Source organism: Chrysochloris asiatica, unplaced genomic scaffold, assembly GCF_000296735.1.
Source record: "Chrysochloris asiatica unplaced genomic scaffold, ChrAsi1.0 scaffold00215, whole genome shotgun sequence".
NCBI lineage: Eukaryota > Metazoa > Chordata > Mammalia > Afrosoricida > Chrysochloridae > Chrysochloris > Chrysochloris asiatica.
Genome location: NW_006408733.1, coordinates 3305689 through 3316773, shown reverse-complemented (window position 1 = coordinate 3316773; position 11085 = coordinate 3305689). Strand labels below are relative to the sequence as shown.

At 44.1% G+C, this 11085-nt stretch overlaps 1 protein-coding gene across 1 annotated transcript in view; it reads left to right on the top strand.

Annotated features, from left to right (window-relative positions):
* SLC22A5 (solute carrier family 22 (organic cation/carnitine transporter), member 5) overlaps nt 1-11085 on the top strand; it is a 32605-nt gene that overhangs the window by 8810 nt on the left and 12710 nt on the right. The window contains exon 2 of the mRNA XM_006872923.1: nt 3037-3140. Coding sequence (XP_006872985.1) covers nt 3037-3140 — 104 coding nt within the window. The remainder of the gene's footprint in view (nt 1-3036; nt 3141-11085) is intronic.

Genomic DNA, 11085 nt, shown 5'->3' with positions numbered 1-11085 from the left:
ACACTGCTGGCCAACCAGGTCTTCACCCGGGTTCACAGAAGTCTATTGAACGTTGTAGGGCTTAGCTCACCGCTTCATTGCTGTTTTTCCCTCACTTCCCCTTATCAGTGTCGAGCGTGGTTCTTGGTCCATTCTTGACTCTTGATAATCTAGGCTGTCTCTGGATTTGGGGATTTGTTGTTGTTGCTGTTGTTAGGTGCCATCGAGTTGGTACTGACTCACGGCGACCTTATTTATGCACAGCAGAATGAAACACTGCCCGATCCTGGGCCAACCTCACTATTGTTGCCACACTTGAGTCCATTGATGCTGCCACTTTACCAATCTGTCTCGCTGGGGTCTTCCTCTTTTTCGTTGTCCCTCCACTTTACCAAACATAATATCCTTCTCCAGCGACTGGTCCCTCCTGACACCACGTCTGAAGTATTAGAGACGAAGTTTGGCCATCCTGGCCTTCAAGGAGCACTCTGGCTGTACTTCTTCCAATATAGATCTGTTTGTCCTTTTGGCAGCGCATGTCACTTTCAATATTCTTCTCCAACACCATAACTCAAAAGCATCAATTCTTCTACGGTCTTCCTTATTTACTATCCAGCTTTCGCATGTGTATGAGGTTATTGAAAGTACCATGGCTTGGGTCAGGCACACCTTAGTCCTTAAGCTGACATCTTTGCTCTTCAACACTTTAAAATGGTCTTGTGCAGCAGATTTGCCTAATGCAATACGTCCTTTGATTTCTTGACTGCTGCTTGGGGATTGTTGTTGTTGTTGTTATGTGCTGTGGAGTTGCTTCCGACTCATAGCGACCCTATACAGGGTTTCCAAGGCTATAAATCTTTACCGGAGCAGAAAGCGTCATCTTTCTCCCGTGAAACAGCTGGTAGTTTCAAACTGCTGACTGTGAGATTAACAGTCTAATTCGTAATGTTGTTGTTGTTATTAAGTGCCGTAGAGTCAGTTCCGGCCCATAGCAACCCTGTACAGGGTTTCCGAGGCTATTAATCTTTATGAAAATAAAAAGCCTCATCTTTCTCCCACGAAGAAAAGAACCTTAAGGTTTGCAACCCGATTCGTAACCACTATGCTACCAGAGCTCCTTGATTCGTAATGTTGTTGTTGTTGTTGTTAAGTGCCGTCGAGTCGGGTCCGACCCATAGCGACCCTGTACAGGGTTTCCGAGGGTGTAAATCCTTACGGGAGTAGAAAGCCTTATCTTTCTCCCACAGAGCGGCTGGTAGTTTTGAACCGCTGACCTTAAGGTTCGCAGCCCGATTCGTAACCACTACGCTACCAGAGCTCCTTTTGTAATGTTGTTGTTGTTGTTAAGTGCCGTCGAGTCGGTTCCGACCCATAGCGACCCTGTACAGGGTTTCCGAGGGTGTAAATCCTTACGGGAGTAGAAAGCCTCATCTTTCTCCCGCGGAGCGGCTGGTAGTTTCGAACTGCTGACCTTAAGGTTCGCAGCCCAATTCGTAACCACTACGCTACCAGAGCTCCTTTTGTAATAGGTACCCCTAATTCCTCTCTCCTCAGAAATCCTATACAGGATCACTATGGGTCGGAACTGACTTGATGGCACTTAACAACAACAACAAGTCCCTCTCTGGAGTCCTGGTATCGCACTGTGGGTTAATGTGCTGGACTGTACGGTTGGTTTGAACCATAAAATTGGCGTTTCAAACTCACCACCTGCCCCTCAGAAACCCTACACAGGGTTGCTATGAATCAGAACCAACTTGACTGCACACAACAACAGCAGCAATCCCTCTCTACGTTGGGGATTGCCACCCCACTTTCAGCCTCTTCCTGTGCATGCTTACTCTGGAGTGCAGAGCCACAGAGCCAGGTGATCAGTCCTCTGCTGCACCCCCACCCCAGGTGCCTAGAGCCTGTGTGTGCTGCACAGCCTTAGCAGGGCCCTCAAGTACACTTGTTTTTCCCTACTCACTGGCCCACAAGAATTGCTTTCTCATGGAGGTTACTGGGAAGGCAGTGGGTTCTGTGGGAGGTAGGCCAGCAGCCAGGGTCTGAATTCCCTGGGTGGAAGTTGTTTCTGTGGGAAGCCTAGAGAACTTCTTCATTACTTTCTACAATGCACCTATCTCTCTATTATGAGAAACATTTTTCTGGGAACCATCAAGTTTCCTGTTTTGGCTTTTCTTTCTTCTATTGGCTCCTTGTGAGGCTGAGCCAGCTTAATATGTGAGTGTTCAGCTACTTCTCCTGTGTGCCCATCCCAGGCTCACAGACTACTTTTCCTGTTTGTGGTAACTGAAAATGGAACTACATATTGGGTGCTGGAAGACTAGAGTAATTTAACCTGTTTTTTACCCCAATCTCCGATTTACAAATGGAGAATCAAGGCACTGGGGGCATGTGGGGATAATGAAGTTTGAGGTTAGACAACCAGTTAACAGAATGGAAGCTAGAACTCAGTTTCTGACTCTCAGCTTGTCATAATTTGGCTGAAGTGTTGGTGTGCCGTGAGTCAGGGATTCCAACTCAAGGTGTTACCAGAAGGATTCAGGGACTCCAGGCCTAGGATAGAGGCTGAAGCAGAGCTAAAGGAATAAGTCTAGATGATAGCGTCCTTGCTGGATCCCCAGTCCATGGTCACTCCTGTGCCTTTCATGCCCACTGATTAAGAAAGAAAGCCCTGCCCCAGCCACAGTCCTAGGCTCTGCCTAGATTCTTAGAAGTAAGCATGAGAAGTCTTGCCTTTTCCTCAGGGTCACCATATGGACAGAGTGCTTGCTCCTTGCCTGTCCCCGCTCTCCTTTCAGATTGGAAGCCAGACATTGGGCTGCAAGCTATAAAAAACAGGGCGTTGGGGGAGCCCCCTTTCCCTGTGAGAGGGAACTTGGCTCTAGCCTTACTACCCAGGGGAGGCATTGCCTTAGTGAATTGATACATCTATGCTGTAAGGCTGTCAGAGCATGCAAGGATGCAGGGTGTTCTCATGTAATTTTCTAAGAAGCCTTCAAATTTAAAAGTTACAAAAGAAGTGAGTGATACATCCCTTTGCTCCTCTTTCAGTGGAACCTGGTGTGTGAGGACGACTGGAAGGCCCCGCTCACAATCTCCTTGTTTTTCGTGGGTGTGCTGGTGGGCTCCTTCATTTCGGGGCAGCTCTCAGACAGGTAAGGTGTCTGTCTTCTGTAGCTGCAGGGGACCCCAGCACTGAGCAAGGAGCATGTGCCTGGCCCTTGGCTTTAGTTAACAGTGTTTTCTCAATCCAGGAGTATTTTAAAAGAAGGAGGAAGCTGCATCTTTAGTATCAACTCCATACCAAATAAAAGAGCCAGCAACCTGTACTGACTAATATTTGCTAAGTTAAGAAACCTGAGTCATAGAAGCAGGGTATATCCATAGTCCAGGTGACCAGGAAATAGGCCATGATTTACTTCTGCACTAGCCTGGCTGGACCTTCCCTGATGAACACGACTCTCTCATGTTCTCAAGTATGAGAGAAGTTGACACTACATTCACTGTATTGTAGATCTTCCAGTGGTACCATCGATGGCTATCTCTCCATTTCCCAGAACACCTATCTGTCTGCAAAGTGCAAGGAAATCTTGCTAGCCAGTAGTGGAGCAATGGGCAGAACTCTCATTTCTGCAGGACTGATCCATCTTAGCTAATAGGCCTATGGTTATGGGATAATGAAGAAGAATCCAGGTTTGACGTGTTTCTCATAAGTAAGTTATTTTTTCAAAGACAAGGCATTTAAGTCAAGGTCCATAATGGTTTAGGGAGTCCATAACTCCTTGAAATCATATGCAGAATTTGAAAAACATCAGAATTTTTTCTGGTAAAAGTTCATAGGTGTCTTGAAGTTCTCCAAAGGGTCCATTATATTGTATCTTCCTAGCCAGGAGCTTCAGGGTCTTTTTGAAAAACCTAAGGCAAGAAGAGCTGTGGTAGCGTAGTGGTTACGAATCGGGCTGCGAACCTTAAGGTCAGCGGTTCAAAACTACCAGCTGCTCTGTGGGAGAAAGATGAGGCTTTCTACTCACATAAAGATTTACACCCTCAGAAACCCTGTACAGGGTCGCTATGGGTCAGAACTGACTCGATGGCACTTAACAACAACAACAAGGCAAGAAGAGAGACTTTCAGGAAGCCACTTGGCTGCAGTATGAGAACACCCATAGAATCAGTGTTCATCAGAGGAGAGGAGTCCAACATCCTCCCAGCTGGTTGGAACTTCTGCCTCCCATATCTAATAGAGAAGTTCAGAATGAGAATGACATCTTACCTTAAGAACAAAACCATTTTATCCAACAGCACAAGCTCAAGGTCATAGTTTGGCATATTTACATCCATGGCTTATTGTCTTTATCTGAGAAGTTTTTATTCATGAAAATTTTAAATATATATATTTCTCATTACATTTTCCTTTCCAAGGTGCCATCTACCAATTTTAAAAAGGGAAAAATTCCCATAGTCACCAGTAAATGTAAGCGTTAAATAGACCTTGATCATTGATTACTGATTCTAATTGAGCCTGATCCATAATCTAGCAATAAGCATCAATTGATTATTTGCATTTATTTAATAAATACATGGCACCTAACAGGGCAAATTGGAGTCATGGTATGGATAAGCACTAGACCGCAAGATTGTTTGAATCGCAAGGTCTGCAGTTGAAACTCACCGGCCACTCCTTGGAAACCCTATACAGGGTCGCTATGAGTTGGAATCGACTCAATGCCACATTCTTCTTCATGTAGTCAAGTTTCTGGAATTATTTGCCCTATTGTTGTTGTTAGGTGCCATCGACCCTGTATAGGGTTTCTGAGGAGCAGCTGGTGAGCTTGAAATGCCAACCTTATAGTTCAAACTGACCTCACAGTCTGTCATATTAGCTTACAATGCCACATTAGGACTTAACAGCATTAGAACTGGGAAAAGACTCATTAACAACTTGTGATATGCAGCTAGCACAATCTTGCTTGCTGGAAGTGAAGAGGACTTAAAGTACTTACTGATGAAGATCAGAGCCTTCAGTATGGATTGCACCTCAATGTAAAAGAAAACAAAAATCCTCACAACTGGACCAATAAATAACATCATGATAAATGGGGAAAAGATTGAAGTTGTCAAGGATTTCATTTTACATGGATTCACAAGCAATACTCATGGAAGCATGTGTTAAAAAATCAAACTATGTATTGCATTGGACAGATATGCTGCAAAAAACATTTTTAAAATGTTGAAAAGCTAGCGTGTCATTTTTGAGGACTAAGGTGCACCTAACGTAACTCATGGTGTTTTCAATCCCTCACGTGAATATGAAAGCCGGATAACAAATAAGGAAGACCGAAGAAGAACTGATGCTTTTGAATGATGGTGTTGGTGAAGAATATTGAGTAAACCATGGACTGCCAGAAGAATGAACAAATTTGTCTTGGAAGAAGTACAGCCAGAATGCTCCTTTGATGCAATATGGTTAAACTTCATTTCATTTACTTTGGACTTGTTCTCAGGAGGAGCCAGTCCCTGGTGAAGGACATCATGCTTGATAGAGTCAGTGAGAAAGAGGAAGACCCTCAAAGAGATGAATTGACACAGAGGCTGCAGCAACAGACTCAAACATAACAACAATTATAAGGATGGTACAGTACAGGTTAGAGTTTCATTCTGTTGTACATGGTGTTGTTAAATGATCTGGAAACAACTCAAAAATACACACCAACACCAGCACCTAATATGTGGCAGACACTGTTATTAGCACTATATAAATGAAAACTAATTTAATCCTCATAATCTATCAGGTAGGAACTATTAATTTCCATGTTTTATAGATGTAGAAAATGAAAACCATAGAGATTGAGTAACTTGTCCAAGATCAAATAGCTAGCAAGGGGTAGGTTGATATTTAGATCCAGATCGTCTTGATCCAAAGCCCCTAATTATAACTACTCTTCTGTGTTACATGGCTAACTGTTCTGGGTTTTTGCTCAACTAGCACTTCTAGCAAGACAATATATTAAACAACTAATTATGCAAGTTAGTGCTGTCTTGCACTGTAGTAAGTGATAAAGAGAAGTACAGAGTGCTAAGAGAGTGTCAGCCAGGGAAGGCATTCCTAGAAGATGAAGTATGAGTTGAAATTTGATAGATGAGTAGAAAACAGCCAGGTAAAGGGGTGGTGAGGGAAAAAGCATTTAGAGCACAGAGAATAGCATGTGCTAAAACCTAGACTTAAGAAGTGTCTAGGTGGCTTGACCAAAAACTGGAGAAAAAAAAGTCCACTGTGTGGAGAATGATGTAGAGATGAAGACAGTGAGGTGGTCAGACGCCAGAGAAGAAAAGCAGGCAATGTAAATCACAGAAAGGAGTTTGAATTTAGTCATAGAGTTGTTGTCAGGTGCCATCGAGTCGGAACCGACTCATAGCGACCCCATGCACAGCAGAACGAAACAATGTCCGATCCTGGGCCAACCTCACTACCGCCACCACACTTGATGCCATCAATGATGTCACCTGGCTGATCCATCTCGTTGGGGGTCTTCCTCTTTTTCTCTGACCCTCCACCTTACCCAGCATGACATCCTTCTCCAGCGACTGTTCTCTCCGGACAATGTGTCCAAAGTATGAGAGACGAAGCCTAGGCATATTGGCCTCCAAGGAGCACTCTGGTTGCACTTCTTCCAAAACAGATCTATTGGTTCTTTTGGCAGTCCATGGCACTTTCAGTATTCTCCTCCAACATCACAACTCAAAGGCATCAATTCTTCTACGATCTTCCTTAGTCACTGTCCAGCTTTCACATCCATATGAAGTTACGGAAAATACCATGGCTTGGGTCAGGCACACCTTAGTCCTCAAGCTGACATCTCTGCTCTTCAATACTTTAAAAAGTTCCTGTGCAGCAGATTTGCCCAATGCAGTACGTCGTCTGATCTCTTGACTGTTGCTTCCACGAGTGTTGATAGTTGATCCAAGAAGAATGAAGCCCTTGACAACCTCAATCTCTTCTCCATTGATGAGAATGCTGTTTATTGGTTCAGTGGGAGGATTTTTGTTTTCTTGACATTGAGTTGTAATCCATACGTAAGGCTGTGCTCTTTGATCTTCATCAGTAAATATTTTAAGTCCTCTTCAGTTTCAGCAAGCAAGGTTGTATCATCTGCATATCTCAGGTTGTTAATAAGTCTTCCTCCAATCCTGACGCCACGTTTTCCTTCATAGAACCCAGCTTCTCGTTTTATTTGCTCAGCATACATATTGACCAAGAATGGTGAAAGAACACAACCCTGTCGCACACCTTTCCCAATTTTAAAACATTCAGTGTTCCCATGCTCTGTTCGAACAACTGCCTCTTGGTCCAGGTCCAGATTTCTCAGAAGTACAATTAAGTGTTCTGGAATACTCATATTTCTCAATGTTGTCCATAGCTTGTCATGATCCACACAATTGAAAGCCTTCACATAGTCAATAAAGCATAGGTAAACATCCTTCTGATATTCTCTGCTTTCAGCCAAGATCCATCAGACATCTGCAATGATATCTCTGGTTCCACGGCCTCTTCTGAATCCAGCTTGAACCTCTGGAAGTTCTCTGTCAATGTATGATTGTAGCTGTTTCTGTATTACCTTGAGCAAAACTTTACTTGCTTGAGATATCAAAGAGATTGTCCGATGATTTCCACATTCTGTTGGGTCAAAGAGTAGTGAGATGCTATTAAGGGTTTTTCTAAGTAGGAAGATGATATAATCAGAATTGCATTCTTTAATTATTCATTTACCTTGGATTGAATGGAAGCAAGAGGGATGTGGAGGGACAAATAAAGAGGCTATCACTATGCAGGAGATGATGGTGGCTTGGACTAGGACAGTGGTGGTAGAGATGGAAAGAAGTGGTAGCAAGTCAACTCAGCAGGACCGGTGATGGATTGAATGTGGTAAGGGAAGGGAGGAAGATTTCTGGTCGCATGACTGGTGGATAAGGATGCCCTTCTCTAAGACAGAACACTGGAAGGACCAGGTTTGGGGAGAACATGTTGAGTTTAATTTGAACTTACTGAGATGAGGTGACATGCATCAGAATCACCTCAGCAGCAACAGTCTTTTTGATTTTGTTTCTCTAATGGACATGGTGTTCCAGGAGAGGTTTGGGCTGGAGAAACACATATGGGAATTGTCAGCACATAGAACCCTCACCAATGACCTGAGTGTAGATGAGGTTGCCTAGGTAGAGCGTGTAGAGCAAGAAGTGAGGGGGTTCAGGGTTGAGCTTAGGCTTTCCTAAGTGGGAATGGTGGGAAGTTCCCTCTTGTAGGGTTGAGTGGCAGCTGAAGCTCAAAGGAATTACCTTGATATGGAAGGCATGGAGAAGTTAACCCAAGTTCAAACTTGAAACTCAATGCATTTTCTTGGGTCAGCTATGTCATAGAGTGTAGACTAAGAACTTGATTACCATGTTGTTGTTAAGTGCTGTGGAGTCAGTTCTGACTCATAAATGTAGTTTCTAAGGTGCAGCTGGTGGGTTTGAATCACTGATCTTGTGGTTTGAAGTCTAGTGCTTATCCTACAGTGCCACACCAGAAGTGTAACACCATAATTACTTGAGGAAGTATTTCAGTTCCCAAAGTGCTGCTCTAAAGGAAACAGTGAAAACAAAGCTCATGAGAACATTGAGGACCTTAGAATTCAGAAGGGCTTATATAGTATCTTTCAAATCTTTTTTCAAAGTTTTGGCATCAGAACCTCTTAAGTAAATCACTTAAGTAAGTGAAATAACTAAAAGTATGCCTGCTCTGGATTCAGTCCCTGCCTTCGGCTTGTTTCTTCACCCCTCAGAACTTGTGTGTACCCCCATAGGAGGCCCAGGGCTCTGTGGGGTGGACAGCTTCTGATTTCATTACTTCTGAATAAGCCAGTTCTAAAACCTAAGCCAAACAAATTACCTAACAGCAATAGACTCATGCCCTCAACTTGTTGTCTAGGAGATCAACAATAGCTTTTATATAGGGCAAAGGTTTAACCTCCTTACTGGCATATTAATAAGCCTGAAATTCAAGAGCCATTAGAATAATTCCAGGTTGTCAGAGCCTTTTGTCTGGCATAATCGAGTTATCTTTATGTGCATGAGTTATGAGAGCGACAACCCTGGGAAAAAGTAGAGGGATAATTACTATTGGGTTTTTGTGGGTATGTGTATATTTGTCATTTGTTGATAGACTTTGGAAATAAGCCCTTCTGGTCCCAAACCCAAACCCAAACTACCAAGAACTGGCACTTGGGAAGGGAAAATGGGGATAGAGGTTATACTTGTCTGTTTTGCAATTAGGGACTGCCCCTAGTGATGTGGTTACAAGTCGGGCTGCTAACCTCAAGGTCAGCAGTTTGAAACCACCAGTGTTTCTGTGGGACAAAGGTGAGGGTTTCTACTCCCGTAAAGATCTACAGCCTTGGAAACCCTATAGAGAGTCTCTATGAGTCGGAACTGACTCCAGGGCACACCATCAGTCACCATTACCTTGGTTGGTATGTAGGGCACTTTTACTGCAGAACAATGTGTGGGGTGGATGGTGGTTGGAGTCTCCTTCTAGACCAGGATTTCACAATTGACATTTTGGGCTGGATAATGCTTTGTTGCAGCAGGGGCTTTCCTGGGCATTGTAACATGTTTAGCAGCATCTCGGACCTCTATCCACTAAAAGCTATAAACAAACTCCCCCACAATTGTGACAACCAAAAATGTCACTACAATGGGGGAGAATAGCCTCCTTCCTGGTTGAGGCCCAGTACTATGAATAGACAGACCAGCTGAGAGAATATTAATTTTGGAGAGATCCCCTGGACATCTTGGGCCTTGTGGCTTTGGGAAACACAATGTATACAATAAATAAAAAGGTGCAACTCCTCTGGTTAATGCAGGAGGGGCCCAGAGTTCCCACTCAGTCTCTCCCTTTCCTTTGAGGAGCCTTTGGACTCCAGAGCCTAACTTTCTGAAAGCTACTGCTCTGTGTGACCAGCCCCTTCTGGTCCTGAGAAAATGAGATCACAGCTGTCACTCTTGCTTGTGAAAGAGTAATAAATGGGATAGCACAGTCAAGTTTGGGTTGAATTTTTTTCTACTGCGGAGGTACTACTGTACTCAAAAGCTAAGAGTTCTAGAGAAAGTAAAATCAGCCTCAGCATGTTCCTTCTCAGTACTGGACTCACACACAGGCATTTGGGAGACTTGGCCAGACGCACCTACTGGTGGTGGTGACCTTTGCTTTGAGACTCATAAGAGGTATGCTGAGCAGAGGAACCCATTCATGGGATGTCTTTGATTCTCAGGTAGTGTCCAAACAGGCAGTGTAGCACACACCTTCAGCCCTGCCACAGAGCTGCCTCAGTGGAAGGCTGTTGAAAGGACTCTTGGCTACCAGACAGCATTTAGAAAAGACACCCTGAGCTCTTTCCAGATACTGGCCCCACTTGTAGATACAGGCACATGTCAGGCCCAACCTAGGCAGTGTGGCTCCTGACCCCATTTTCTTCTTCCCAGCCCTCTGAGTTTAAAGGTACCTGGCATCTTCCTGCCATGCACACAGCCACAGACTTAACCTATATCTCTCTTTCATGTTCTCGGGCACAGTCAACAGGGCCTCTGCAGACTTGGATATGAGGGCTGGGTCCATCATCTGGTCTTCTTTGAGGGTCCTTCTGAAGCGTTGCACTGTGCCTTGTTCTACTGGCTGCCTATAGCCAATGAGACTCTTTCACTGTCTTTGGGAGCCAGAGGCAATTGGAGCAGCCCCTCCAAAGTGAAAGCTGTCAGGTCCCTGTGCGAGATGGATGGAGATTAGGTCTATAAGTCTAGGACAGAGTCATAGACTCTAATGAGGGACACAGTCCCCAGCCTCCATGTCCTCTAATCATAAGCCAAAGACCTGGTAACCTTCTCTCTGTTAGCCCCCACCAAGCATAACTAAATTTACCTCCTAATTATCTCTCAAATCCCTCCTTTTTTATTTGTTGGGTCTTTTGTGGACCTGGGTGCCTTCCTTTCAGTGCAATTGTCTCAGTGTATAATTATATTCAGTTGTGTAGTTGTTTGATTAATGTGGATAATGTGTCCCTCAAC